This window comes from Stigmatopora argus, chromosome 3 (assembly GCF_051989625.1).
Source record: "Stigmatopora argus isolate UIUO_Sarg chromosome 3, RoL_Sarg_1.0, whole genome shotgun sequence".
NCBI classification, from domain to species: domain Eukaryota; kingdom Metazoa; phylum Chordata; class Actinopteri; order Syngnathiformes; family Syngnathidae; genus Stigmatopora; species Stigmatopora argus.
The window spans coordinates 19,996,072-20,023,957 of NC_135389.1; the positions used below are offsets into that span (position 1 = coordinate 19,996,072).

At 41.4% G+C, this 27,886-nt stretch overlaps 3 protein-coding genes across 18 annotated transcripts in view; 1 reads left to right on the forward strand and 2 right to left on the reverse strand.

Moving 5' to 3' along the window:
- LOC144071444 (genetic suppressor element 1-like) overlaps positions 1-4,129 on the reverse strand; it is a 45,996-nt gene extending 41,867 nt beyond the window's left edge. The window contains exons 1-4 of one of the 13 annotated variants that reach the window (XM_077596577.1): positions 3,867-4,129; positions 2,845-2,957; positions 971-1,069; positions 586-641 (exon numbers count right to left, since the gene is read on the reverse strand). The gene's annotated coding sequence lies outside the window, so the exon portion shown is untranslated. The other 12 variants (XM_077596570.1, XM_077596565.1, XM_077596569.1 and 9 more) reach the window with 12 other exon arrangements.
- On the forward strand, positions 3,111-6,047 carry LOC144071445 (F-box/LRR-repeat protein 14-like). Its single transcript, XM_077596582.1, has one exon. It carries the CDS (start codon positions 3,855-3,857, stop codon positions 5,055-5,057), a length of 1,203 nt encoding a protein of 400 aa, XP_077452708.1. The 5' UTR covers positions 3,111-3,854; the 3' UTR covers positions 5,058-6,047.
- Positions 6,048-9,748: 3,701 nt separating this feature from the next.
- LOC144071601 (ELKS/Rab6-interacting/CAST family member 1-like) lies at positions 9,749-27,352 on the reverse strand. 4 transcript variants are annotated; one of them, XM_077596843.1, is made up of 22 exons: positions 27,000-27,352; positions 24,733-25,524; positions 23,983-24,171; positions 20,968-21,259; positions 20,078-20,205; positions 19,740-19,814; positions 19,491-19,646; positions 19,206-19,373; positions 18,916-19,083; positions 18,681-18,818; positions 17,769-17,909; positions 17,530-17,670; positions 17,180-17,373; positions 16,880-16,891; positions 16,337-16,472; positions 15,499-15,630; positions 15,269-15,325; positions 13,815-13,975; positions 13,076-13,223; positions 12,690-12,785; positions 10,945-11,133; positions 9,749-10,380 (listed from the first exon to the last, which is right to left on the reverse strand). In XM_077596843.1, exons 2-22 carry the CDS (start codon positions 25,288-25,290, stop codon positions 10,243-10,245), a joined length of 3,417 nt encoding a protein of 1,138 aa, XP_077452969.1. In that variant the 5' UTR covers positions 25,291-25,524; positions 27,000-27,352; the 3' UTR covers positions 9,749-10,242. The 4 variants fall into 4 exon arrangements, 3 of the variants coding, with proteins under 3 accessions (XP_077452969.1, XP_077452970.1, XP_077452971.1); XM_077596844.1 differs by lacking the exon at positions 15,269-15,325; XR_013299676.1 differs by lacking the exons at positions 9,749-10,380; positions 15,269-15,325 and adding an exon at positions 11,965-12,049 and having other exon boundaries at positions 10,988-11,133.
- Positions 27,353-27,886: the final 534 nt, after the last annotated feature.

Genomic DNA, 27,886 nt, shown 5'->3' on the forward strand with positions numbered 1-27,886 from the left:
GGCAGCCAACGAGTTACAGCAATTTAAATTGATGCTGCTACATAACTATCAACTTATAGGCTTTTCCTGTATTTTGATTATTTCAAATGGTGTATGCCGTACAACCACTTTTGTATGTATGTAATATACATCTATACTCTTCATTTTAATTTGATCCTAAAAGAGAAAGTCGGCACTTTCTCGGGCCGCACAAAATGATGCGGCGGTCCAGATTTGGCCCCCGGGTGGCCACTTTGACACCTGTGACCTAGGGGCAATTTAGAGTGTCCAATCAGCCTACCATGCATATCTTTGGAATGTAGGAGGAAACCGAAGTTCCCGTAGAAAACCCACGCAAGCCTGGGAAGAACATGCAAAGGTGGACCGACCGGGATTTGAACCCAGACCCCCCACTGTGAGGCCGACACGCTAACCACTCATCCACCGGGCCGCCAACTTTTAACCTGATGCCAAAAATGTAAACTCTTACATTAGCAAAACGGAGGCCATTTAGTCCAATGAAGTTTACTGCAGCGCTAATGTCGCTAAAGCTAAATAGTGATCCCAAAAAGAATTCTTATAACGTGAATAAGAGACAAGACTTACCACAAGGTTGTTCAATTTCAGATCATATTGCTCCTCTGACATTTTGACGCTTCCCCCTTTGGATAAAAAAGAAAAACAAAGAATGGTTTGCTTTTGCTTTTATAGTCCTAATCATGTTAGCTGACTTGTACAGCTGAAAGCACGTGGCAAAAAGCTCCGGGTGTCATTTCTGCTTCTGTCATCTTTCTCACACTCACGCACGCACATTCCAAATTGTCGCTCACACTCGCTCTCTCGCTCGCTCGGCTTTCCCGTCGTTACGGCGTCAAGTCGCGTTTCCACCTCGATGTCTCGGCGTGGCGACGCGCGCACGCAAATCTCACTCCACTTTTCACCCGTCACTCGCAGCGCTCTCTCGCGACTTGGCGTCAACTTGTGTTTTCACCTCGGTGTCGCGCGCTAGCACGCAAAGAGGCCGTCTTAACTTAACGGCGTGTGACACCCGCTGATCCGGCCGGGAGCATCCTGTCGCAGATGAGGAGATCTGCCAGGGATGAGAGGTATTCTTTTAAAAGCATACACACGAAGCCTCTCTTTAAATTCAGATCTCCCATGTGAATCTTGGCTGGCATAAATTATACTATATGGCGTTAAAAAAATATATGATGTATTTGACTATTTACAGGCGATACAGTGAAAGAGTGGGCATCACGTATGCCTCGCAGATCTGAGATTGGAAGTTCAATCCCTGCTGGAGTCTTCATAATATTTATTTTGTTATTTTTTATGTTTTGTTATTGTTAATGTGAACTACTTTTATTTTTTGTTTTGTTTTGTTATTGTTAATGTTAACTACTTTTATTTATTATGGAATTTTTTTGTTTTGTTATTTTTAATGTGAACTACTTTTATTTATTTTGTTATTTTTTTGTTTTATTATTGTTAATGTTAACTACTTTTTTTTATTCTTTTTGTTTTGTTATTGTTAGTGTTAACTACTTTTATGAATTTTATTATTATCATTTATTTTGTTGTTGATGATTTGTGTTTGTTTGTTTTGTTATTGTTAATGTTAACTACTTTTTTGTTTTATAATTATCATTTATTTTGTTGTTTTGTTGTTGATTTATGTTTGTTTGTTTGGTTATTGTTAATGTTAACTACTTTTATTAATTTTATTATTATTATTGATTTTGTAGTTGATTATTTATGTTTGTTTGTTTTGTTATTGTTAATGTTCACTACTTTTATTTATTTTATTATTATCATTTATTTTGTTATTTTGTTGTTGATTTATGTTTGTTTTGTTATTGTTAATGTTAACTACTTTTATTTATTTTATTATCATCATTTATTGTGTTGTTTTGTTGTTGATGATTTATGTTTGTTTGTTTTGCTATTGTTAATGTTAACTACTTTTGTTTATTTTATTATTATCATTAATTTTGTTGTTTTGTTGTTGATGATTTATGTTTGTTTGTTTTGTTATTGTTAACTATTATTGATTTTATTATTATCATTTTTGTTTTTTTGTTTATTGTTTGTTTGTTTTTTGTTGTTATTTGTTCCCTAATTATTTATGTTGTGACTACTTATTTATTGATTATTTATTTGTCGGTTTGTTGTTGTTATTTGTGCACTTTGTGGTGAAGCCTTAAATCTCATTCTACTTGTATAATGACAATAAAATTAATTTCCCAATGAAGTTTGGGTCCTCCCCGCGTGCCTGCGTGGGTTTTCCCCAGGTACTCCGGTTTCCTCCCACATCCCAAAAACATGCTAGGCTAACTGTACGCCAACTTATCCCTAGGTACGAGTGTGTGGTTGTTAGTCTGCATGTGCCCTGCGATTGGCTGTCAACCAATTTAATGGTGTGTCCCCCGCCTAGTGCCCAAAGAGCAGGCGACGCTACCATGGCAACGTATACAAGCTGAAATCTGATTGGTCCCGGTGATTTTTAATTAGAGTTAAAGTAGCGAATGTAGGTCAGAGCTTGTAATATAGTTTCAGCCATCATTGATTTTAGTGCAGTCAAGCTAAAAGGCCAACGGGTTATAACGGTGTGGTGAGCTGTTATCGGAGATGTGCTGAGAGTGGGCTAATTGGAGTTAATTGGCCATCTGCCTGGGCTCGGTAGCAGACAGGGTCATTAGCAGACACAAGTAGTCCAGCCACGGGGGAAACACATCACTCATTTCACATTTTTCCCTTCTCCTTGTTTATCCCAAACGTTTTGCTATCCTCAGAAAGAGAGAAAATGACGAAAAAATATAGCCAAGCAAGTGATGTTGCTCCTAAAGTGTGTTTCATTTTACTCACAGTGCTTTTGTAGAGGACAAGGAGAGCGTTGTTTTCGAACCCAATGGAGAGTAGAGGATGTCACCGTTACTGCTGCTCGGATCGGCGCTTCCCTCTGGTGGACACGGGGAGAACTGCAGTTAGAGGACATAAATTATTAGATAATTTAGCGTTTGAAAAACAATTTAGTAATTCAGTGGTTACCATTCGCAACAATAGCAATGCAATTACTAGGTGAGCTAATAATTAGCTTAGCGTGCCCCCCCATGAGTCTGTCTTCTTCGTTTGTTATTCCAGGCAGTTTAGCAAACCCATGCTTACATACTGCCTCTCTGTTTAGTTTTGGTACATCAACACACTGATGCTGTTTTTACCCATTTGCAATACGCCACACACCACATTCGCAATTAACCCATAATTCCATGTTTCCCCCGCTAAAATAAAAATATGCATTCATATTATGTATTCGTTATGAGCAATTTACATGAACAACCCACCGTGAGAGTGTAGCGTCCCTTTCCTCCACTCGGTGTCGCTAGCTAAGCGGCTAGTCTAGCTTCAAGCTAACCGACTCTAGTCAATAGAGGTCCGGGCCGGCTAATGGAGATGCCCCCGGAGCTCCCGCAGTTCCGGCAGCCCTCGACGCCCAAAGTGGGATTTTTCATATATTTCTACTAGAGGAAACGCGTGTTTGGGGCAGCGATGAACCGGACTACAGGGTACGCAGTTCGAGGAAGATTCGCGGGACACTTAGCCACCGTATGCTAACTGGCTTAGCAGTGTTAGCCTCCCTAGCCGGCTTGCTTAATATTGCGCGCCCGCTCCAGGAGTCATTTTCTGCCTTTTTTCATACTCGAAGGTGAACGAGAGGAGAGTGAAATGGACTGGTTTGCATCGAATTCCAGTGAGGAACGCTAACATTTAGTGCGGGCTAGCTAACAAACGCAGCTTTGTTTGTCTCCCCCCACCCGCACCCCTACCTCCACCTCCTCTTCCTCTTGCCTCTCCTCATCCTCCTCCTCACGTTCGTCATGGAGACTCACATTTCGTGCCTTTTCCCGGAGATCCTGGCCATCATCTTCAGCTACCTGGACGTAAAGGACAAGGGACGCGTGGCGCAGGTGTGCACGGCGTGGAGAGACGCGTCCTACCACAAGTCGGTGTGGCGGGGCGTGGAAGCCAAGTTGCATCTCCGGCGGGCCAACCCGTCCCTCTTCCCCAGCCTGCAGTCTCGCGGCATCAAGAAGGTCCAGATCCTGAGCCTGAGGCGCAGCCTGAGCTACGTGATCCAGGGCATGCCCCGCATCGAGAACCTCAACCTGTGCGGCTGCTTCAACCTGACGGACAACGGTCTGGGCCACGCCTTCGTGCAGGACCTGCCGTCGCTGCGGGTGCTCAACCTGAGCCTGTGCAAGCAGATCGGCGACGCCAGCCTGGGGCGCATCGCCCGCCACCTGAAGGGCCTGGAGGTCCTGGAGCTGGGCGGCTGCAGCAACATCAGCAACGCGGGGCTCCTCCTGGTGGCCTGGGGCCTGCAGCGCCTCAAGAGCCTCAACCTGCGCAGCTGCCGCCACGTGTCGGACGTGGGCATCGGGCACCTGGCCGGCGTCACGCACGGCACGGCCAAGGGCTGCCTGGCCCTGGAGAAGCTGACCCTGCAGGACTGCCAGAAGCTGAGCGACCTATCCCTCAAGCACGTGGCCAAGGGTCTGGGCGGCCTCCAGGTGCTCAACCTCAGCTTCTGCGGCGGCATCTCCGACGCCGGCATGGTCCACCTGGCGCGCATGAGCCGCCTGGGTAGCCTCAACCTGCGCTCCTGCGACAACATCAGCGACGCCGGCGTCATGCACCTGGCGGCGGGCTCGCCGCGGCTCTGGGGGCTGGACCTGTCCTTCTGCGATAAGATCGGCGACCAGAGCCTGGCCCACGTGGCGCAGGGCCTGGACCGTCTCCGCTCGCTCTCGCTGTGCTCGTGCCGGGTCAGCGACGACGGCGTGGACCGCATGGTGCGCCAGATGCACCGGCTGACCACGCTCAACATCGGCCAATGCGTGCGCATCACCGACAAGGGGCTGGAGCTCATCGCCGAGCACCTGACGCAGCTGACGGGCATCGACCTGTACGGTTGCACCAAGATCACCAAGAGGGGGTTGGAGAGGATCACGCGCCTGCCGTGCCTTAAAGTGCTGAACCTGGGTTTGTGGCAGATGACGGACGGCGACCGCGTCCGCTAAAAAAAATGGACGCCCACCGAGGCCTCGGGGATTTCGGGCTGTCGCCGTTGAATTGCTCGTTAATCGATGGGCAGATTAGAAATATTGCGGAGCTAAAAATCACCTTCAATTTTTTTTGGGGTAACCATTTAAACAAATATTTATTTTAATTAAAAAATAAACTATTTTTATAATAAAATACCAATGTATTTAGGGTTGTTCCCACAAGTGTTGCAAGGAATTATGACCAAAATTTGCTATGATAAGCCCATTTTTAACATTACTTGAACCTAGAGTCTTAGAAAAGGAATCAAAATGGGCCGCTCTTTTGATAGCACGCCTTTAGCCCGATGGCCCGCCAGGCTTGTAAAGTCAATTTGAAATACTCATTTGCCTCGCGATCAAAACGTTCAGGGTTCGAATCCCGCTCCTTGCCTTCCGGAATGGATTCGTGTGGCTTTTAAACAGGTTCTTCACACATTCCAAAACGCTCGATCGAGCGGTCGCCCGGGCCCAGGATGGACCGGCGACCAATCCCAACTCAGCTGAAGCGACTCAATCACGCGTACGCTCGTTTGGCTACCTCTCGCCCACACAATAGTGCCTATAACTCTATAAATTAATCATAACTTGGCATATTTTTGCAACTTTAGCACCAATTTTGCATTTTGCAAAGCACCATTTTGATCACAAATTCATAATAGGTAGGAATTTTCATACTTAAAGCCGGCGTAGCTGCTGGAATTTTCAATTATTTTTTTAAAGCAATATTTTTGGGGGATGGAATATTTTTGTACTTCAAATTGAAGTTATGGATAAATGTGTAGAAGACGAGACGAGGAAGATTCTCTTGCGATTGACGGCCGTCGAGGCTTTTATGCAACAACAATGACAAAGAACAATTTGGTGGAATTTTCCGAGTATTTGTTTAAGAGAACATAACAGTAATTTAAGATGTTTTATATTCATAACGTAGTGATATTTATGAATAAAGATGGTAAATATGTTTCACTTGCATCTCCTGTGTTTTTTGGGGGTGCGTTTTAGGTGATGTGTTCATTTTAATTGGTCGAGATTGACGGAAGTGGGCGTCCAATCATTAAAAAAAATATTCATTAATTGTGATTATTTTATATTGAAACTGGTGAGGCAAAATGAATAAAAAAGTTTTTCAATCAATAAAAAAGCAGTAAACAATCTTTTTAAAAAATTATTTTAACTTCTATTGATTGAAACTGGTGGGGGGCTTTTTGTTTTGTTTTTTTTTCAAACTAAAAATTGAATTTTTGTATTTTTCATGAAAATATCAATTTCCAAAATATGTTAATCATTTACATATTTTCACCTCTAGCAACAAAAAAAACACCCAATGAAAAAAATATTCAGATTAATTAAATTTAAAGCAGACAACAATTACATTTAAAAAAATTAAAATTTTGGAAGAAATAAATCCCAGAACTTAAAACTAAACAAAAATCCAAAATTTGCCCTAAAAAAAGACAAAATATAAAAAAAAAAAATGGCAAAAAAGGCTTATAATTTATTTATTTACATACATACAAAACCCAAACAACTCACAAACATGGCCACGTTAGTTTTGTTTTCGCACCAAACACATTTTGTTGACGAATGCCAAAACGACGGAATTCCTCTGATAAAATAATATAAAATTTGAAAAAAAAATGAATTCCTGATGAGACGAAACCAGACGTTAAGGCAAATGCGGGGACGGACACGGGCCAATCAGACTTTCACGCCACCTTCCCATTCGCCAATCGCACCCCCCAAAAAAAAGACCGTGATCTCCCAAAAATCCAACCAAAATATATTTAAAAATAATAAAAAAAAGACTCTCTCCCCATCACGATATGACACAAATATGTCTCTGGCCTGGGGATTGTGTGCCAATATTCAACGTATAGCCACACACTTAACACTTATACATACGTATCTATGCATTATATTCATATATTTCTGCAGAACTCACACTCACATTTTGTCTCGCCGACAAAAGTAGACAACAGCACTGTTTTTTTTTATTTTTTTCCCGTCCTATTTGAAATCTCCGAAAAATACGGAACGGCAAAAGTGACTTTTGCGGTGGCTGCCATTGACGGCCATAGACGTCCAATCCATTTGAATCCAATACAAATGAATTCAGCGTCCATCCAATCACGTCGCTAGGATTTACGGACGTCCAATCCAATAAATGTTCCTTCATTGGCTCCCACTTCAAAAGGATTGGATGTCCACTGGTGACAAATGCATTAAAATTCATAGTGGGATGAAAACGATTGGACGCCTGTCACCGTCAATGGCGCACAAAGAGTTAAGGGCGGCGTGAAAAACAAAACAAAAATAATGCACGACATGGCCCACTGGATTACTTGGATTGTGTCACAGCACGTGTTAAATATGAGGTTATTTACAAAAAGTCCAATAAAAAAGTCCTGAAGGGATCACAGAACAAAATTAGGGAGCCGTCGTCACGTGCTTCATTTTTTTTTCTTTTTTTTTTTTCACTTTTTGGCCAATTCGGTCGCTTCAACACGTTTTTTTCCGGGATTCTTCGGAGTTGAGAACTTTGGATTGACGCCCCATAAACCACAACACGGAGGAGGGACCAGGAGAGCCCAAATTTAATAAAGCAATAATCAATTCTATGGATCATTTCATGTGTCAATATCACATTATTTATTAATTCCATTTTTATTTGGAGACCATCTATTTAGATTAACATTTGTTTCCATTTTAATATTTAGTTAGAATGTATTCATGTACTACTTCTATTTTAAAATTTCTATTTGTATTTTGACTTTTTTTTTAAACGTATTCTTTTTATTCTTTCATCGCCAGTTAGTCTCAAGTTTGCCCTACAAAATGACACTCGGCACACGTTTCAATTATAATTAAATATTTATTTTTATAATAACTATTTTTGCATGACTTCATGAATCCATTTTTTTTTTACCTCTATGACCTTTGACCCTTTGTCCTCTTATTATACTAGTGCTTATGATAGTGCCGATCCAATTTATTTCTAATTACTCACTTCTATTTCTATGTGCCAATTTCCATTATCTATTCCAAAAAATAAAAATACATTAAAACATATCTATATTTTAACTCATTTGGTAGGGGTACTGGGGCATTTTTTCCCCATTTATTAATTTAAATGTGTACTTATCTCATTAAAACTGAGAGAAAGTCAAATCCAAAATATTTTTTCAAATTTTAACCAAAAACTAAAGTAAATAAATATACTGAAATGATGAAATATTGGCCCAAAAATGACTTTTTGGGATTAAATTTGGCCCTCCTGGTCCTCCACCACAGGAACAAATTCTTACATCATGCCTCGTTAGCACCAATAGAGAGAAACACACATCTCAGGCTAGGTCCGTTACTCAAGCACCCCCACAATCACCCCAACCTTTGCATGCTCCAAGGCCACTAGAACGTTCTCAAAACAAAACAAAAAAAACAACAACATTGCATACCTCATAACAAGTGGACGCCATGTGCAAAACCATTGATAGTTTACCAGATATTTTTTTAAATGCTCTCGTTGCCCTTCTCTCTCATTTTTACATTAAAGGGGCCATCATATTTTTTTCTAACTGTTTTGTACAGAAATACAATGCCTGCCATTGACGTCGAAAAACGACCAATCCGTTTTGATTTGGAGAGTCAAAACAGATTGGACGTCTATCGCCGTCAATGGCAGTGAATGAGTCAAACACCTTTTAAATAGTGAGGGGAAAAAAGCATAAAATGACTCATTTAAAAAGGATTTAAGGCCCTTTTTTTACCCTGAGCCAGAAAAGCCTGACCAAGTCTATAATCCCGAAGATCGGCAGCTCTCGGTTGAAACTATTTTCCCAGCGGGGAAGGAATTCGGAGCCTGGCGGTCTCCCTGGCAACCGCAAAACCGAGTGCTTTCCTGTCCCGAGCGAAAACCCCAAAAAGCCCTTTTTTTTTTTCTTTCAAAAGACCGAGGCCTGAACCAGAAGTGTGCTTTTGAGGAACACCTGCAGTAAACTTCCAGATTTTGTGCTCATGTGAATCCAAAGACAGTGGAACGTCTAAAGAGGTCATTTACCGCATTGTCCCGAATATAAGACGACCCTCTATTTTTCAAAACTCAAGTTTGAAAGAAAGACTTTTTGCACACTAAATTCAATTTTTAGACAGAAAGTAATGACGGAACCTGATCTGAAACAAATGATTATAATCATATATTCAAGAGAAAAAATAAATAATTATTTTGCCTCATTCAAATCATGCAAAAACTGTCTACCACATTTTAATATCTGAACATTAAATTATTTGTTATTATTGTTATGTCAATTAAAGTGCAATTACGTGAAAATGAATGACTGATGTTTTTTTTTTAAATGTAAATGAAGCAATCTACTGTGAAAAAACAACAATTGGAATTTTGTTGTTTTAACACAGTAAATAACTGCATTAACCATCAAAGTGTTCCGTTTTCACTTTGAAGATATATGGCACCATCTGGCGTTGTGAATGGGTATAATTTCTAGACCTAGAATTTTAAACGACCCACACTTTTTCCAGTCTTATTTGAATGCAAAAAAACACTGTCTTATATTCAGGCTAATATGGTATTCAAGATTTACTTTTTACCCAAACCTCGGAAATGCACAGATCAAAACGTACTTTAGAGTTTTCTACAAGGCTAAACCAGAGTATTTTTATTAGATTTGCCAAAAGGTGACTTATGTATTTGGTTCTGTATGTTTAAATTCGAGTTAACTCAGGAACGATTAAAGGAATTATTGTCCGACTTGCAAGATATTTTTGGAATATGACAAGGGGTTGAATTTGGGGGTCAAGAGGTCAAAAGTCAAAGAGGTCATCCAATTTGGTCAAGACATGGGGGTCCAAAGTGCTCCTCACGGGGTGCTATACATTGGTATTTTCATTTGGTAATATATTATTTCTATCTATCTCTCATTTTTAGTCTAAAGTTGATCATTTTTTTAAATGTATAAAAGCGTGTTTGACCTTAGACGTTCCACGTTATGCCCAGTAAAAGTATGTCAGTGCAAAATTGTTTGATTGACAATTGTGCTGTCCTCTCAACGAGGGAGCTAACGCATTTGGTTTGGGGACTATGGAAACGGGGCAGGAAAGCACCCCCCGGCGAACGCTCGGACAAAACCTGGACTCCTCTGGCGCGTCAGCACGACTCCTCCAGGGCGTTGACGACCTGCTCCAAGATGTCCGGGCAGCAGTCGGCGATCTGTTGCAGGACACAGTTGGCGTACTCCTGCAAGTCGCCGCTCTCCTTCTCACAGAGTTCCAGTTCTTTCTCCAACTGGACAGCGGAAAGTAGATCGTCGGCAACATATCGACCACAACGTGCCCCTCGCGTTGATCCCTGCAAGCAACTTATTTCTGGATTTTTACAGGCTAACAAGCTTGGTGCTAGCTTGTAGCATTTAGCATGCATTTTGTTTGGGGCGAGTTTTCTATGAGCCAACAACACTTTCTGAGTGCACTGGTCTAGAGTTTTCCCTCAATTATCGCGACTTCTTCTCGATGTTTTTATGCTATTATCTATTTATTTTTAAATGTAAAGTTCCTAAAAATGTGAAAATCTGCGCTGAAACTCGTTAGCGGAAGCCACTCTTGCTAGTAGGACTCAGCCCTGAAGGGGGAAAAAGGTAGTTATAATAGGGGTGACCCTACTTGGCGATTTTTGGATTATCGCGGCCATGTCTGGTCTACATTAACCGCGATATTCGAGGGATTACTGTACACGTCAAGTGCTTCTGGGATGGTAGGAGAGAGAGTTGACTACATTTGGGTCACTAAATGGGAACGATGAGGTCAAAAGTGTCCATTTTGTGTCTATATTGTGTCTGGCCGATGCTTGTACCTGTTCCGCCGTCATCTTCAGGAGTTCGTCCTCCCAGTCGTCCGGGTCGCTGCGGTGGTAGTGGGCGGGCGGGGTGAGTTGGCTGAGGATGCTCGGGTCGCGGTCGTGGCACAGGTCGGTCAGGTGGGCGATGTAAAGCTTGAGCTTGCTGCGGTTCTGGCACAGGGCTACGACGGGGGCTATCATCATCTAGAGACGACGAGGGAAGGCAGAAAGATGGATCGTCACCATGCGAACGGCGGCCTGGTCGTTTATGGGGGCAGAACACTTCTACCAAAAAGAGGCTTTTTTTAAGGGTACCCTGACTTCAGTTTTTATTTTAATCAAGAAAATGCACCGTTTTGGAATAAAACGTTTGCATACATTGCAAGTCTTTGTCTTGGGTGTACCCTGTCAAAGCAATACAGTGCCATCTATAAAGAGCAAAGATACATAAAACACACCAAAAAAATCATATATTATATGATATATTATTATTTTGATGGGATTTTCCTTTGACTTTCAATTTAACTAAGAGTATGAGTAAAAAGGAGATATCGCGCAGATTGCATTTTTCCAATTTGCTTTCATGAAAGCCAATTCTTGGCATTCAGGAAAAAATAAAAATGGCACTCTAAAATGTCTTATTTTTTAAAGCAAAAATAATACCAGCATGATTAACAATACAAATATGCATTTTAGTATTCTGTGTCAATTTCAATGCAAAAAGAGAAGTATTCTGCCACCATAGCAAGTGAGAACGGTCTATTTGGAAGAAAAAAAAACATGCTAATCATGATATTTTGCATCCTTTCTATATACTCATCTTATGCATGCAGACATCTTTAGATCATAAAAAAAGCCATTGAAACCAGCCAAGATGAATATGAGCACCAACACTCAGGGAAAGAAAATGCTTGGACAGATGACCAACACCCAAACGACCAAAAAAAGGGAATGATACAATACAAGCAAAAGGTGCAAGTTGGCAATGACAAATGATGAGATGGTGTTTTTCTTCTTTTATAGAGAAACGCTCACCCTTTACAAGAAAATGGCAGAAATTGAGAGAGAGAGAAGTGGGCGGGCACAACATTTGCTATGCCCAAATACCCTCCTCATCGTCCTGTTAGGCCGTAATGTAAGCCAGGCGCAGCGTAAAAGAGGAACATTTGGTTAGCTTGTATCAGCATCCAACAATCACCGTATTTTCTTGCATATATTTGCCGCAAAAATAAATTGACAGAATCGAGGGTTCGGCTTATATGCGCACAAATTAGACTTAACATGCACGAAACGCCATAACGCAGGACAATGTGGCCGATACGGTCATTTTTTTTCAAAATAGAGAAAAGATAAACAGATAAAAAACTAAACAAAATTTATTTTGACGTCTATGAATGAAATTCAAGTAAAATGTATCTTGCATAAAACGTGAAAAAAACTCCATTGCTCGCTACCATGAATATGGAGGTTAAAATTGTGAATCAGGGGACGGCTTATACGAGAGAAATTGTCAAATTCAACGATTTTAAGGAAATTTTAAGGGTACGGCTAATATGCGGGAAAATACGGTAATCCTACATCATCAGAAAGGAGGAGTTCTTTCATTGTGGCGGCCATTATCGGCGCTAGCACTCAAACATTAGCATTGGCAGCCAGTCGTCCCAATTGAAATGAACTGGACGGCTACTGTTGTCAATGTCGAGCGATGGGTTAAGGAGAAAAAAAAGTATTATGTTGTTATCAGAAGTTGATCGCTCTACCTGGTCTGGGGAGGGCTTGTGGTTTGTGTGGTCGGGGGCCGTCTTCAGGTGTTCATCCTCATAGTTGTCTGCCATCAGCTTCATGCGGTTCTGAGTCTGGATGAGAAATTTTTTATCATATTGGCATTTTCTTCAATGACACTGAAAATGCAAAGATTCATCGTCACCCATTTGCAAAATAGTGTCCAATTGTGTCCATTATTTGGTCAAATTTAGCTGAGATTTTCATTTGTATAAGAATTGAGCGTCCTGACAACCTTCAACGCTGAACAGATAATTTCATATCTGGAGGCAGCCTTGTAAATTGTGTGCTTTGTGAAAACGTGAAGTAGCTTGCTTGCTTGATTGATGAGGAGCATTTTCTGTTTTGAGTTTGTTCCTCTTACCTGCTGCTTTAGCTGTTGCACCAATCGATCTTTCTCTCTCTTCAACAAGGACACCTCATCCTGCGTCTTCTTCTTCTTGGACGACGACAACTCCAGCAGGGCGATGTTGGCGTCCTTCTCACTGATTGCGGCCAACAGTGCCTCCTGTCTGTCGGGGTAGGAATCAAAACAAGAAAACTAAATTGAGTTTAACCTCTAAAAATTTCTTTAAAAAAACCAAATACAGGAGCGGATACATTTTATCTTTTGAGTATATATTTATTTTTGCATTTAATTCCAAATTTATTTTGTTGGGCGGCCCGGTGGAGCAAGTGGTTATCGCGTCGGCCTCACAGCTCTGGGGTCCTGGGTTCAAATCCAGGTCACGTCCACCTGTGTGGAGTTTGCATGTTCTCCCTGGGCCTGCGTGGGTTTCCTTCGGGTACTCCGGGTTTCCTCCCCGATTCCAAAAACGTTCATGGCAGGCTAATTGTACACTCTAAATTGCCCCTAGCCGTGATTGGTTGTCCATCTCCCCGTGCCTTGCAATTGGCTGGCCACCAATTCAGGGCTCCAGCACCCCCACGACCCTAATTAGGATAAAGCAGTTCAGAAAATGAGATGAGATGTATTTTGTTAAGATTTTTTTTGACCCTCATTTCGTATTTTTGTTTTTATTTTCCATTTTATTCATTTATTTGGGAAAATGTGGTTGGCCATCTGCCGAACTGGCTTTGTTCCTTGTTCCTAATCCACTTACTTCATCTCCAACACCTCCTCCAAATGTTTCCTGCGCTCTGCTCGCAGGGTGGTGAGGTGGGCCTCTTTCTCACATAGAGACTGCTGGGTGGAGGACAGCTTGGCCCGCATGGACTCCAACTCCTGTTTGACCTTCTCCATGGCCCCGAGAAGCTCCTCCATCTTGAAATACAAACAAAAAAATAATCAAAAATCTTTTTTTTTTTTATACCATGAAGTGCTCGGATAAAACACAGGAACAGCCGATTTATCGCGGGGTAGGCGGGTGAGGTAGCATTCAGTGATGGTAAAAGTTATATTTACCTGGTATTTGCTACTTTTATATACACAACAATTAGGTACACCAGCACAAATGGAGTAAATGTGATTGCAAGAGGAAGAGCGGCGTGAAAGAAGGCTGGATTGCATCACATTTTCACTTTTCTTCACATGTCTCGCCTCCATGAAAGTAAGGGCCAGAGGAGGGAAGCTTTTTTTTTTCTCTTCTCACATATCACATACGCGCTTCTGTTATTATTTTAATGCTTTCAGTAAGCAACTGGCAATTATCCTGTGAAGAGGACCATTGGAAAAATGGTAAATTGTTCATTTTATTTTCAGGTCATATCGCCCTGCCCTACATGTAACTCCATTTTTAATTGTGTAAACATATGAGATTTATCACTTTATTGTACATGAAAATAGGCACGTAGAGGGATAAAGTTTTATAAAATTCAGCCTAAGGCACATGTGACAAAGTGGCGGCCCGGGGACCAAATCTGGCCCGCCGCATCATTTTGTGTGGCCCGGGAAAGTAAATCATGAGTGCGGACTTTCTGCTTTAGGATCAAATTAAAATGAAGAGTATAGATGTATATTAAATTTCCTGATTCTCCCCCTTTTAAATCAATAATTGTAATTTTTTAATCCATTTTTTCTGTGTTTTTAGTTCAAAAATCATTTTGTAAAATCTGAAAATATATTTTAAAAGGCTAAAATAAACATTGTTTTAGATCTATAAAAAAACGGAATATTCAGGGCTCTTAACCCAGTTATTTTAATCAATTTATAAAAAAACAAATCTAAATATTATATTGCTCCGGCCCGTTTTGTAATTTGCAATGCCGAATCATAGAACTATTTAGACCAAATATTTGGAATACTGACCTAGGACAAAATATTGCAAGTGCACCTAATGCTGTCTATTGTTGATCGGAAAGTATTTCTTTTGTCAATTTGCAACTTTTTAGAAGCATCCAGCAGGTAAACAAACATGACAACTAGACAGCAACAAATCCAACACGACGCAAAACAGCGTTCAATGGCAAATGTACATCTTTTGATAAGCCAAGAAGATCATTGCCTCTCGCCTTTCAGGCTGCACGCGTGCGGAATGTGTTGCTGTCGACGGACGGTGTCGCGTCACCCCTGAATTGAAATCTCACACACACAGACGTATGTGTATAGGGCTCGTACCTTGGACCACTTTAAGTGGGTGAGGTTGGACTCATGCATTGCATTGAGTGAGTACTTCTGACAGGCGGTGAGTAGCGGAGAAAGGAAGAAAGAGAGGAAAAAAATGACAAAAGAACTAAAAGAAGAGGAGGGGCGAGCAGCCGAGAGGAAGGATGTCAATTCAAAAGAGGGATGATGACCGCCAGACGCTGCTTTTCCTGCTGATAAAAGAGCGGCAGGCAGGCTCCTACCTGTTTTTCCTGCAGACACCTGGCGGCCTCTTCCTGGGCGAGCACCATCTCACGCTCGGCGGTGATCTGGACGCTCTCTCTCAGGGCTTCCTCCAGCTCTTCTATGCGCTCCGACTTCTGGCGTAAAGAGTCCTGCGGGCGGATTCACTCGTGTCAATTCTTGGCGCGGAGCCCAACGCACTTAACAGTAGTAATACCTTGCGATACGAGCTTAATGCGTTACGGGACCGAGCTCGTATGTCAATTTACTTATATCTCAACTTTCCGTATAGAAATGAACTAGTAAATACAAATTAATTTGTTCCCAGCCTCTGAAAAAACACCCCAAAAACTGGATATTATATATCCAATATCTATATATAATACTAGATATTAGCACGACACACAATCCCTTCTGTGCAATAATTTCAGGGTGTGCAATAACAATGTGCAATATCTTAGATTGTGAAATATTTTAGAATTTACCTTGCCAGGATGACTTTTTATATTTTTATATTACTTATTTATGTTTTTTTACTGGGAAAACGCACTTTGGGGAGTAGCACCACCAATTTCATTATACGCAGTGCTGTATGATGACAATAAAGGCTTTTGATTTGGAAAAACATATTTTTATTGGTTCTAAGTCACCATCTCCTAAGAGAGTATCAAATAAGTGTCTAGTGGTTATGATCTTCAATACTAAAATGAGACATTATTCAGTACAACCCGGAGAGGGCAAATATTTGCTCGGAATTTTCCTCATATCTCAAATTTCTCGTATGTTGGGGCACTCGTATGTCAAGGTATTATTGTATTGTGAAATTGTTCTTTCTTTTTTCGACAGCTATTTACTCACCTTCACCTGCAGAGAGCTCTCGGACATATTGTCCTCGCGCTTCTTGGCTTCATCCATCAGTCGGGCATTTTTGCTCTTCTCCACCTGCTCCTTGTGCTTCAAAGATGCCACTTTCTTGGTCTGGTCCTTCATCTGCCTACAGGGAACAAAAACAAATCACAAGGATTACTCATGGAGAATCATGTGCATTCCATTGGAAAGAATCTTAGTGGCTTTAATAAAAAAAACATGTATTTTTCTGATGTGTAATAGAGGGGAATAAAAGAATGTTTCTGGGAAGAAGGCCATTTTATTCATGCAGGCCTGGTGCAATGTCAGTAACAACAAAAACTGGGTAGATTGTTTTGTTTTTGTATTTTTCCTTAAAATCACAGCCAATTGACCTTCGTGACCTTCAAAATGTGACACGACAAGTTTTGAAATTTATTACCCAAAATATAAGCAGATAAATGGAAAAAGTCATGCTTTGGCAACAAAAGAAATTGCAGTAAATGATGACAAAAATGATCTGAACAAGCGAAAAGGGGGTTAAAATGTACTTACCTGGACGCCAAACTTTTAGGGTGAAGGATTGATTCCCATTATAAAAGAGAAAAATGTTTTAAAAAGATATTAGATTAGAAAGGAAGTGCAATTAAGCAAATGTATTCATTTAACACTGTGTATTCCGGTGCTAACCATCTCACCAGCTAAACATGTCAATTTATTCAGCGCTTGTGAAAAGTTTCACTGAATACTGCAATTTAGAAATGTGTGTTGAAATGAGTGTTCTTTGGCCAATAAGCTTGAGGAAGGCTCGTGGAATAAAATCATATACCCAGGGAGAAATAAAAAAAGACCCACCCTTCGAGCTCATTGATCTTCTTGTCTTTGTCATTTTTCTCATTTTCCATTTCCCGCAGGATCTCCAGGAGGCGGTCCACCTCTGCTTGCGCCTTCCCAGAATCCTCTTTGTGGCGGACCACTTCCTGCTCCAGGCGCTTGATCCGCTCTGCCAACTCGGTGTTGGCTTGAGCCTCCAAAGTTGCATTCTGAGCCTGGTAATGACAGAGGAGAAACAAATGTTACCAAGTATTTTTATGAAGGAATCCCCTTCCCAGAGCAAGAACATCTCATCTCCTCCTCTCCCATTGGCCACGATAGACCTCCGATCCACTCTATTGACGTCAATGTCTACTAGTGATGAATCTTACTCTCTTCAGATGGTTATCCAGTTTCAGACACTCCTCTCTCTTCTGCTCCAGGGCAATCTCCAAACTTTTTAATTTGGAGTCTTTCTTCAAGCCAGACGAGGCCAGCGATGACGCGTGCTCCTTCAGGTCCAAAAGAGACGTCTGGACAAACACAAGCAAAAACAGAAAACAAATGATTTCCAACTTATTAAAAAGGAAGACAGCTTCAACCACGAAACTTAGAGAGGCTTGTTTATTACCTCTCTGTCCGACAAGTCTCCTTGCAGCAAGCTGAGCTTCTCCTTCACCTCTTTCAACTCCTTCTTGTTGCAATCCAACTCCTCCGTCTTCTCTCGGTCGTCTCTGTCTCGCTGCTCCTTTAGTCGCTCGATGATGCGCTCCTATCGCCAAGGGTAGAGGAAATCAAACAAGCACGCTCCAGACATCGTTGTACAAAAATAGAGGCTATATAAGAGCCAAAATGGATGCCAATTTTCCAACTTGCAGTGTGGGGCTGCCAAGATTAATTGCCGAGTAAATTATCAAACGACCTGATCTTATTAAGAGCTATTTTTGACCTGATAACTCTGTATCTTGAGTTTGACTTATTTAATAAGGGACAGCACGTTAATGAACATATAAATGTAAATATGTAAGATTGTAGCCGAGGGCTAATTTCCATCTTTAGTCCTCTGTGTAGGTTGAAGATAAACAATGACACATACTACACACACGTAGCACAGTTTTAGACAGTATTGTGTTCACAATTTTGTTTGTTTAAGATGATTGGCCAAGAGGTTTAGAGATGTGAGTTCACCTATGCTAATTGTTATTGAGTACCAGGTATAAAGAGAGAAGGTGCTTTGGCCAATTTAGCACTGTTTTTGAAGGGAACTACACAGTCACCTCTAGAGCCAGCCCTTGTTGATGTGTTGGATTTTTTTTTTGTACAAAATCTTGAAGTTGAGGAGGAAATTTGTGATGTCACGATCTGATACTTATGGTAAAACTTGAAAAAAAATGGATCGGGTCGGAATAAAAAAAAAAAAATGCATTGGGACAAATGGATATGAGCAGCCATTTTGAGTCAATTATTTCCCTTTTTCATCCATTTTTTTGAGCAACATGTTTGTTTTTTTTACCTCCATGAGCCAATGTATAGCTTCTGGTACCTTTTCAGCGAGAGACTCCTCCAGCGTGGTGAGGGCAGTATCGGTGTTGGACGTGTCCGCCTGTAAGGACTTGACTCTCTCCTTCAAGCTGCTCATCTGCTTCTCCTTGTCCCTCAATTGCTCCTGAAGGTTCTCAATCTGCAGAGGAAACACTCAGTGAGTTTTGGCCTGTAGCCCTTGGAGAAAGTTTGGAATTTTTTGGGTGTTAAGATAATAAACTGGAAACGGAAATGACCTTCTTCTGCAGCACGTTGACTTTGCGTTCCTTCACTTCAAGCATGTCCTTGAGGTCGTGGATCTCCCCACTAAGTGTGCCCTTCTCTTCAGACACTTCTTGGATCTGCTTGCTCTTCTTATTCAGTGTGGCTTCCTTCTCTTCCAAGCGCAGGCGCAAGGCATCCACCTAGCCAGAAAAATGAGAGAAAGAAGACTCAGGCTGTGATTCAGATCAGATCATTTTAGCCAGTCGACGGAACGGCCGTGTACTGAATAACCCGAGCCGTGGTTTGAGTGGGTAATCTGTACCTCGGTCTGTAATATGGCAGCTCTCTGCTCCTTGGCAGTGAGAGACTCCTTGAGGACCTCAATGTGTTGTTTGCTGTCTGAAAACTGATTGGTGAGCGTCTCCAGCTTGGTCTGAAGGCCAAGAAGTTCTGTGTCCTTCCTGGAGAGGTCTTGCTTCACCTGCTCCATCTGAAGTGACCGTGAACGCAACACTCATGAAATGTTTTTTTTATTTTTTAGTGCAGATTTTTACAGTAGAAATGTGGATAATTCCCAGAATTGAGAGTTCCTTGGTGAAATTCAGACCTTGTTCTTCATGAACTTTGTGTGACTGCGATACACCTCCATTTGCTTCATCTCCTCCTGCCGCTCCTCGCAGCTCAGAAGTCCATTGGACTTCATCATGAGCAGCTCCTCCTCCATGTCCCTCATGTTCCGGTCCATCGAGTTGATCTTTGCATCCTGGAGGTACAAAAAATTCATCTCATGAGCAACTGATCCACAGAATACAAGTGTACACAGTCCTAACATCACCTTCCTAACCTAAATCCTTACCTTCATGTCGATGACTGTCTGCAACGCCTTCGTTTTGGTCGACTCTGGTGTTCCCTCGTATCTACGATGAAGTTCCTGTCGATGGACGAGAGTGCATACCTGTCAACCTCTGCCGATAACTGCCCTTATAAATGATTATGATTCCCCTTACAAACCCCCCAAAAACCTTACAAACACCGTACGAGTCGTACGGTGTTTGTAAGGTTTTTTGGGGGTTTGTAAGGGGAATCATAATCATTTATAAGGGCAGTTATTGGCAGAGGTTGACAGGTATGAGAGTGACTGACTATATTTCAGTGGTCTTATTTTTTTTAGACTTCACTAAAACAGGACATTACTTCTCTCAACGCCGTCATCTCTCGGTCTCGCTGATCCAGTAAACTTTCAAGGTGGTGCCGATGCATCTCTGCATCCGCCAGCCTCCTGGTGCGCTCCTGGTCCTCCTCTGACGCTTTAGCAGATGGGCCTAAAAAAAAAAACACAAACCATTTTTAATTTCCTGCTTATATAACAGAGACTGTGTACTCAACGATGAAGAGCAATTTAAAAAAAAAATCATGGCCTTAACAGCGTGGTAGAACTCTCAAAAAAGATTTGTTGGGAACGTACAAAGTAAATTAGCTTCAACTAACATTTTTGGGGGGACCAAATGCCAAATGTATTTCCTATTTGAATGCACTGTGTGTCTCATTTCATTTGTTGTGTGTATTTAATTTACCTCAAGCGGAGTGTAATTAACAGCTTGCAAACAATCCACGTTAAGACTCTCTGAGGACGGCTAGCTATCAAGCTATCTGCCAAACTGACATAAGGCTGCCATGATTAGATATGTCACGGGTGATTACTGAGTTCCAACTCCATTTTTTTCCCATCATATAATCCTCCAGGGCTATGTAGATATTTTAAGTATATTGTAAAAGTCACCCACCTCCAGTGAATGGAACATTATATTCCGTTTTTTTATAGCAGGAGATGAAAACAGGCTATCAAACTTGACTCGCAAGGTTTTTGTCATTTTGACAGACAGCCTCATAGTTTCCCGACGCATCACGAAGGCATAAAAGCTGCAATCTGAACGACCAGACGAGTGCTTTCCCTCGCCGGGCGGCCATAAATAACTTCAAGGCGCGCTGGGTCGGCTGCCAGGAATCAGCATCTCGCAATACAAAATCCTTAGCTAAAGCGATGCTGTAAAAAAAAGAAATGTTTCTAAAGCTTGGCCATCTACCTTTGCTTTGTAACATCTCCAGGAGTTTCCTGATGGATTCATCGCGAGCTCCCAGGGTTTGCTTCTGCGTGTCGATCCTCATCTCCATCTCCTCCAAGGTTTTCCTGAGGAGAAAGAGCTCCTTGGCCTGCCGGTCGTGCTCACAATGGAGCCGTCTGAAGTTCTCTTCGGTCGGTTCCGACGCCAGGGCCAGGTCTCGGCTTTGGCTGGCGGGGTCTTGTTGGAGCAGCTGGTTCAGGTCCCGCTGGATCCTTAGCTCGTCCTGGAGAGCCTGCACGGTCATCTGGAGATGCTGCGGGAGGGGAAAAAATAAATAAGGTGAGGCAGTGGGAAATGATCCAACGGCAGTCAATTAGTTAACGAAGATCAAAATGGACAGATTTCGCGTTTTATCTGTTTATCTTTTCTCTATTTTGAAATAGATGACTGCATTCTCTAGCGCAAGGATGTCAGACTCGGGTTGGTTCGTGGGCCGTCCACTCGATTTCATGTGGGCCTGACCATTTTAGATATAATATTTAGATTTTTTTTATAAATGGATTAAAAGCCCTGAATAGTCAGCTTCTCATAGATCTAAAACAATGTTTATTTTAGCTTTTTTTAAATATATATTTTTTGATTTTACAAAATGATTTTTGAACTAAAAACTGAAAAAACATGATTAAAAAAATTACAATTAATTGATTTAAAAAGGGGAAAATCAGGAAATTTAATATACATCTATATCTATCATTGTAATTTGAACCTAAAACAGAAAGTCGGCACTCATGATTGACTTTCCCGGGCCACACAAAATGATGCGGCGGGCCATATTTGGCCCCCGGGCCGCCACTTTGACACGTGCTCTAGCGTAATAATGTTTTGTCTTTATCACCTTGCAGTTTTGTGCATATCAAGTCTAAATTGTGCGCATATAAGCCGTATCCACATTTCAGTTATCTTTTTTTGTGTGACAAATACGGCTTATTTGCGAGAAAATACAGTATGTTGTCTGATCTGAGTATAAATTATTTTACAGGACAAAGATTCAAAGCTAACAAATGCTAACCGGCAACAAATGTTTCAGCAGCAGTAACGACGTGAGGAAATGTGGCCTGACGGTGACGCCTTTGCGAGCGGTGTGACATTGCACACCCAGAGAAAAGCAAATGGCGAAACCCAATCAGGCTAGATCAGGGGTGTCAGACTCGGGTTGGTTCGCGGGCTGCTAACGTCAACTCGATTTCATGTGGGCCACACCATTTTAGACATAATGTATGTAGATTTTTTTATAAATGGATTAAAAGAACTGGATTAAAAGTCCTGAATATACATTTTTAATAGATCTAAAACAATGTTTATTTGAGCTTTTTTTTAAAAATATTTTTAGATTTTACAAAATGATTTTTGAACTAAAAACACAGAAAAAAATGATTAGAAAATTACAATTATTGATTTAAAAGGGGAAAATCAGGAAATTTAATATACATCTCTACTCTTCATTTGAATTTGATCCTAAAAGAGAAAGTCGGCACTCATGATTTACTTTCCCGGGCCACACAAAATGATGCGGCGGGTCAGAATCGGCCCCTGGGCCGCCACTTTGACACATGTGGGCTAGATGGTGGCATTTGACGCCGGTCCGCGTGGTGCTCTGGTCTGAAGACACACGCCTTTTCACAAGGCAGAACAAAGAGACAAGTCTGTCTGGCTTGGTTTCAAACCCCGCTCGTCGTTTCTCCCACTTCTTTCGCTCGCTCCTGACGTTGGCATCCGTACACAATGTTCAGCTTCCTTCTCATGTTCTCGCATCCAATTCTTTTCGCCTATCTTCTCGCTTCCCCTCATTTTATCGCCTTTCCTACCCCGTAACTGCCGCTGACTCACTGCCGTGATTGCACCGCCCCCCAAACACCGACCCGTCCAAACCAAAGTCCGACGTTCACACCTCTATTACGATCTATAAACGGCAAAAACTGTCAAATAATATACTCGTTAATTGAAGCAATATTTTATGGGGTTTCATTAACAAAAAAATACATCCCAATTTTGGCGAACAGTGTAGTCCAGCCTGCCGTTTTATCTTTTGAGTAATGAAAGAAAATGTTCCAAAAAATATATATTAGATAGAAATATACTACCGTATTTATTCGAGTATAACACGCACCCGTGTATAACACGCACCCATAATTTGTGACTAAAAATTGGTATGGATTTTTTTTTAAACTTTCTCGACTCACACCATTACTGGTCACTGGCAAATGCCCTAGCATAGAGTTTATATGTATTTTTTATACAAATAAGGAACTCTAGCCATCAGTTGTTTAAAAAAATTCATCTATGAGGAAGAGTATTTTTTGTGTAGTGCCAATTTGTATTTGTCCAAACAAATCTGAAGGAAAATCATTAATCCCATTTTTGGGTGAAAAAAAATCTGAGATTTTATTTTTAGGCCATATTGCCTAATTTACAATATCCTAAAATATTCTGAGGATCACACCTTTAAATATATGTAACAAAAACAAACCACTACCAATTTGAGGGAATATAGTGTTAGGCTAAAATTAAACACACCATGAATGGAAAAAGATGTGTACAGATTACTAGGAAAATGCCTCAAAAAAATAAAATAAAATCACAACAACACAAAAAGTAAACTAACGGGGACAACAGAGACCGGATATAATTAGGGGGAAAAAACAAAACGCCCTAGGAGTATACATTTGTGCCAGCGTGGGAGGCCGAAGTCAAATCAGACGTGTTTAAATTACAACACCCACTGATTAGCCGGCAGCTGCATGGGCATTACTGGAATGACTCCACGGTGATTCCGCGACTTGTTGGGGGCAAATTAGCGAGATCTGCCCTTTTAATTAAGGATCCCGACACAACAAAGATAGTTGTCTCGATTCCATTCTGCTTAGCTCCCTCTACAATTATCGTCAGTTTAGAGAAGAAGAAGAAAAGAAGTCTTTCGGGGAATAATCAGAATGATGTACCATGAATATGATGAGCAAGTGATGCAGGTAAACTCACCTGAGATTCATCTTGAACGACGCGGTATTGTTCCTTCCACACGGAGATTTTGGACACCTCGTCTTTGCGAAGCGCTCGTTCCTTTTTCAGTTCTGGACTCCAAAATGTCTTGATGGAATTCATGGATGAGCTCAGTTTGCTCTCTTTGATTTCCACTTCTCGCTGCAACAACTCGTTTTCTCTCAGGACCTGAGACACAATAATTATTATACTTTGAGATTACATCAGTGAAGGTTATTCATGTATATGTTCTGACTGAATCCCTGTATTGCATTTTACTCTTTGATAGAGAAGAATTTACTGTTTTTGGTCATTTAAAAAAATTATTGCTATTAAGTTAACCTGTGTGGCCTATAAGTCTTTTCTATTAATCATATTTTTTAAATATATTTTTAACAATTAAATAAGAAATAAAATGTTAATAAAAATATATTAAATAAATAAAAGACAGGAAATACACCAAAAAGGCCGTAAAAACGCCAAAAACATGATAAAAAATGATATAAAAATACCCCTTTTTTGTTTTTAATTAAAGAAATTAATGAATAAAACTGAATGAATAAAACTGTAAAAAAAGAACAGAATTGCATCTTACCTTTTTATTCAGGCTATTTTTTTAACATTTTACAAAACATTAAATGAATAAATAAAACAGTATTTACTGATTTTTCTAAATTTGAAAAAAAAGGGGGGGGGGAGTTATGAATAAGTCAGAAAATAAATACTATGCCCTGGATAAGTGAAGAATACCTCTTTAAGTTGGGTCTGAAGGTCAAGTATTGTGTTGTCCCGGGCCTGCCTTAAAGAATGAGGTACGGTAGACGCCATGTGGTGGTCCCCGAAAGCCAAAGCGTCACCCGCCATCAAGCCCGCGGGCAGCACCACACTCGAAGGCACCGAAGTGGAGATGTTGGGCGTACTCCCGGCTACGGCGCCACTTCCGGGGCCGCCGCCGCCGCTCCTCAAGCCGTAGGTCACCCGCTGCCGCCCCATGGGGGTCACGGCCACGCACGAGCTTTTGGGCAGGTGCTCCCCCAGGGCCACTTCGTTGTCGCTCAGGTACATCGGTCCCGAGGTGGCGTACGCCGCATTGAGGGACTGGATGTTCTCCATGGATAGCGTCTTGCCCCCCGCGCCTCCAGGACCGCCTCCGCTGCCCCCCGTGCTGTTGGTGCGCCGGTGGCCCATTCGAGGGGAGCGAGGCAGGCGAGGGGAGCGACCCGTTCCTTGATTGACGCCCCCGCTTGAGTCCCTCCCTCCGCTGTGGTTGGCATCGCTTCTGCCAACCGACCGGGCGCTACCGTACATATTATCCCGAACAGAAGGTGCGAGACTAGCGGCAAAATTTGGCTAAGATAGCCTTGGACGTGTGCTAATGATCTAGCTGATTTGTGCTTACGGTTGGGGTCGTTCAACTGGAGGCAGAAGGCACAACGTTCATGATGGAAGAAGTCTCCCCACTTTGACTAACAGGCGGCATACGCAGATGTCCCGTTTCCAACAGGAGCCGATGACGCCGCCGATGCTAAATGCAAGGCCGATCTGCAGAAAATAAACATTGTTTTAGGGTTAGTTGGGGTTTCGGTTGGTTTCTTTGCTTTTCGCCTATTGTCCCTCATGCTTTCCCTTCCCTCATGTGATCAGGTATGTACTTAGTTATCAACCCTCGTCTGTCTATTTAAACCCTGTGTTGTTAGTCTTTGTGGGATCGTCAACTTTGTTTACTTCATGCCAAGTTACCCTACCATGTTTCATGTACCACCTCGCCTCCCCATGTCTTCCCGTCAGGTTTGATTTTGTTATTTGATTCTAAGTCATTGTTATTTTCCTGATAGCCCTGCCACATTTTATTCAAAGTTTTGTTAGAGCACACCTGGTCCTTGTCCCCTTGATTGCTTCCCTGCATTTGGGTCCAAACACGTTCCACGACCGACCCAAACGTGACACATTACTTTCTTGTAAAATGCAGTCTTGTACGCATCGCGACTTTAGGTATCGTTTGGGCCGATGGTCAAACATAAGGCCTTCAAGACAATATTCTACAGCCGGCCAACACGACGTCATAGACATCTTAGGCATAGTGTGGCATTTTTTTGGTAGTTTTCCTCCACTATTTAGTAAAAAATAATTTGACAAAAAGCCATCAACATTTATCACTCAGCCATTGCAATGTTTTAAGCTTATTCACATTGGAGCAGTACTGCAAAATTTGTCCTCCTGCAATAGTGATAAGTGAGAATAAGTGAGAAGTTTATGCATTTCCCACTACTACAAATACAAAAGTACACAACATTGTCTGTATCTGAGATTCATATCGGAAAAAACTCGGGCATTTCCAATCAGGCAATAAAAACGCTATTGCTCTTATTTTATTAATACACATCCCAACAAAGTTCTGCCAATGAAGCCACTTTTTTTAGATGTAAAAAAAAACATGATGTTTAACAAAAAAAATTGTTGAGGGATATAATGGGTATTTTAATGCATTTAATTTGTTGCCTAATCACCATGTTAACCCCTCAGTCAACCTGCATAGCCTTGCTAGCCGCTAACGTTACGTCAACGTACCGGCTAACCCCTTTTTCCTATCAAATTATGGAATATTTCCTCATTATTAAATAAACAACTATTGACTGGGTTTGTCTTTGCTTGTCTTGAGAACTAGTCACATTTTACCAAAGGAAATGGGAGAAGGAATTGTGTAAGTGCTGACGCTTACGTGAAAACTAGCAAGGGAGGAAAGGAGGGATTGTCCATGATAGTGGACGAAGGGGGCTGGAAAAAAACTCCCTCTTTGTACAAATTAATAAAGAACTCAACACTTGTCTGTCATTTAGTTATAAAACGTTAACTCCAACTCGACACGTTATGTAAATGTCATTGTACAGCAAAAGGGGACATTTTTCCCCAATAATCCTACATGGGTCCGCCGTAGTCAAGACACGATAAAACAAGCATTTTCCTAAGCGGATTTGTACGTAACATTTAGATACGCCGTTATTGTGCAGTTTACATACCTGTCATTCCCAGCAATACACGTCCAATGGGACATATGGAGGCAGGCTGGTATTTCGCAAGAATAAGCTCTCCTTTTTTCCCCTCGCCACTAACACAATAGCCAGTGGTGAAAACCTCTGCAATAAACTAGCTTTTTTGTCGTCTGTTAGCATTAGGAAAGGGCAAGGCTTCCCAAAAGGCTCAAACTATAGACATTCGATAGTGATTGAAGGCTATTTCAGATGCTAACAGCTCGACAGTTATCTATGAGATTTTGCCATCTTTTTTGCCAGCAGCTCACGAGAGCAAGCCAGGGCGCTTGGGTGACGTCAGCAAGCCTCTCCATGCGCGCTCCCGATACTCCTCGCCACGCTTCTGTTTCAGCCGTGCGAGGTCACGCGCGTGCGACATTATTTGATAGGGGAGAGCGGGGTTGGTGATCACATTTTTTAGTCTTATATCAATATATTCCAATCAACGTATCTTAGAATAGTCATGCATTACTTACAGGGAACGTAACCCTTCGTGGGACCAGTTACCATGTTTGGTCATTTAAAAGATAAATACAAATTAAATTTTTAACATTCATAATTTAATTGAATCACATTTGCTATTTTCTTTCTAAACGTTTAAAACTTCTATATTAGGGTGAAGTGTTTCATGTGTAATTATTTACCACTAAGCATTAACAAGACTACAGTACTACATTATGACGTTTCTATAAACAAAATCAATTTTATTGGTGACACACGCAACATGTGATATCCAAGATCACCACTAGAGTGCAGTGTTCAACTATCAAAACACCTGCGTTTATTTATAAACTATCGACTACTTTATGATCGTTATGTTCATTCATCTAAGCATTTTCAACATACCAATGTCATATTTTTTGCACTACTGTATG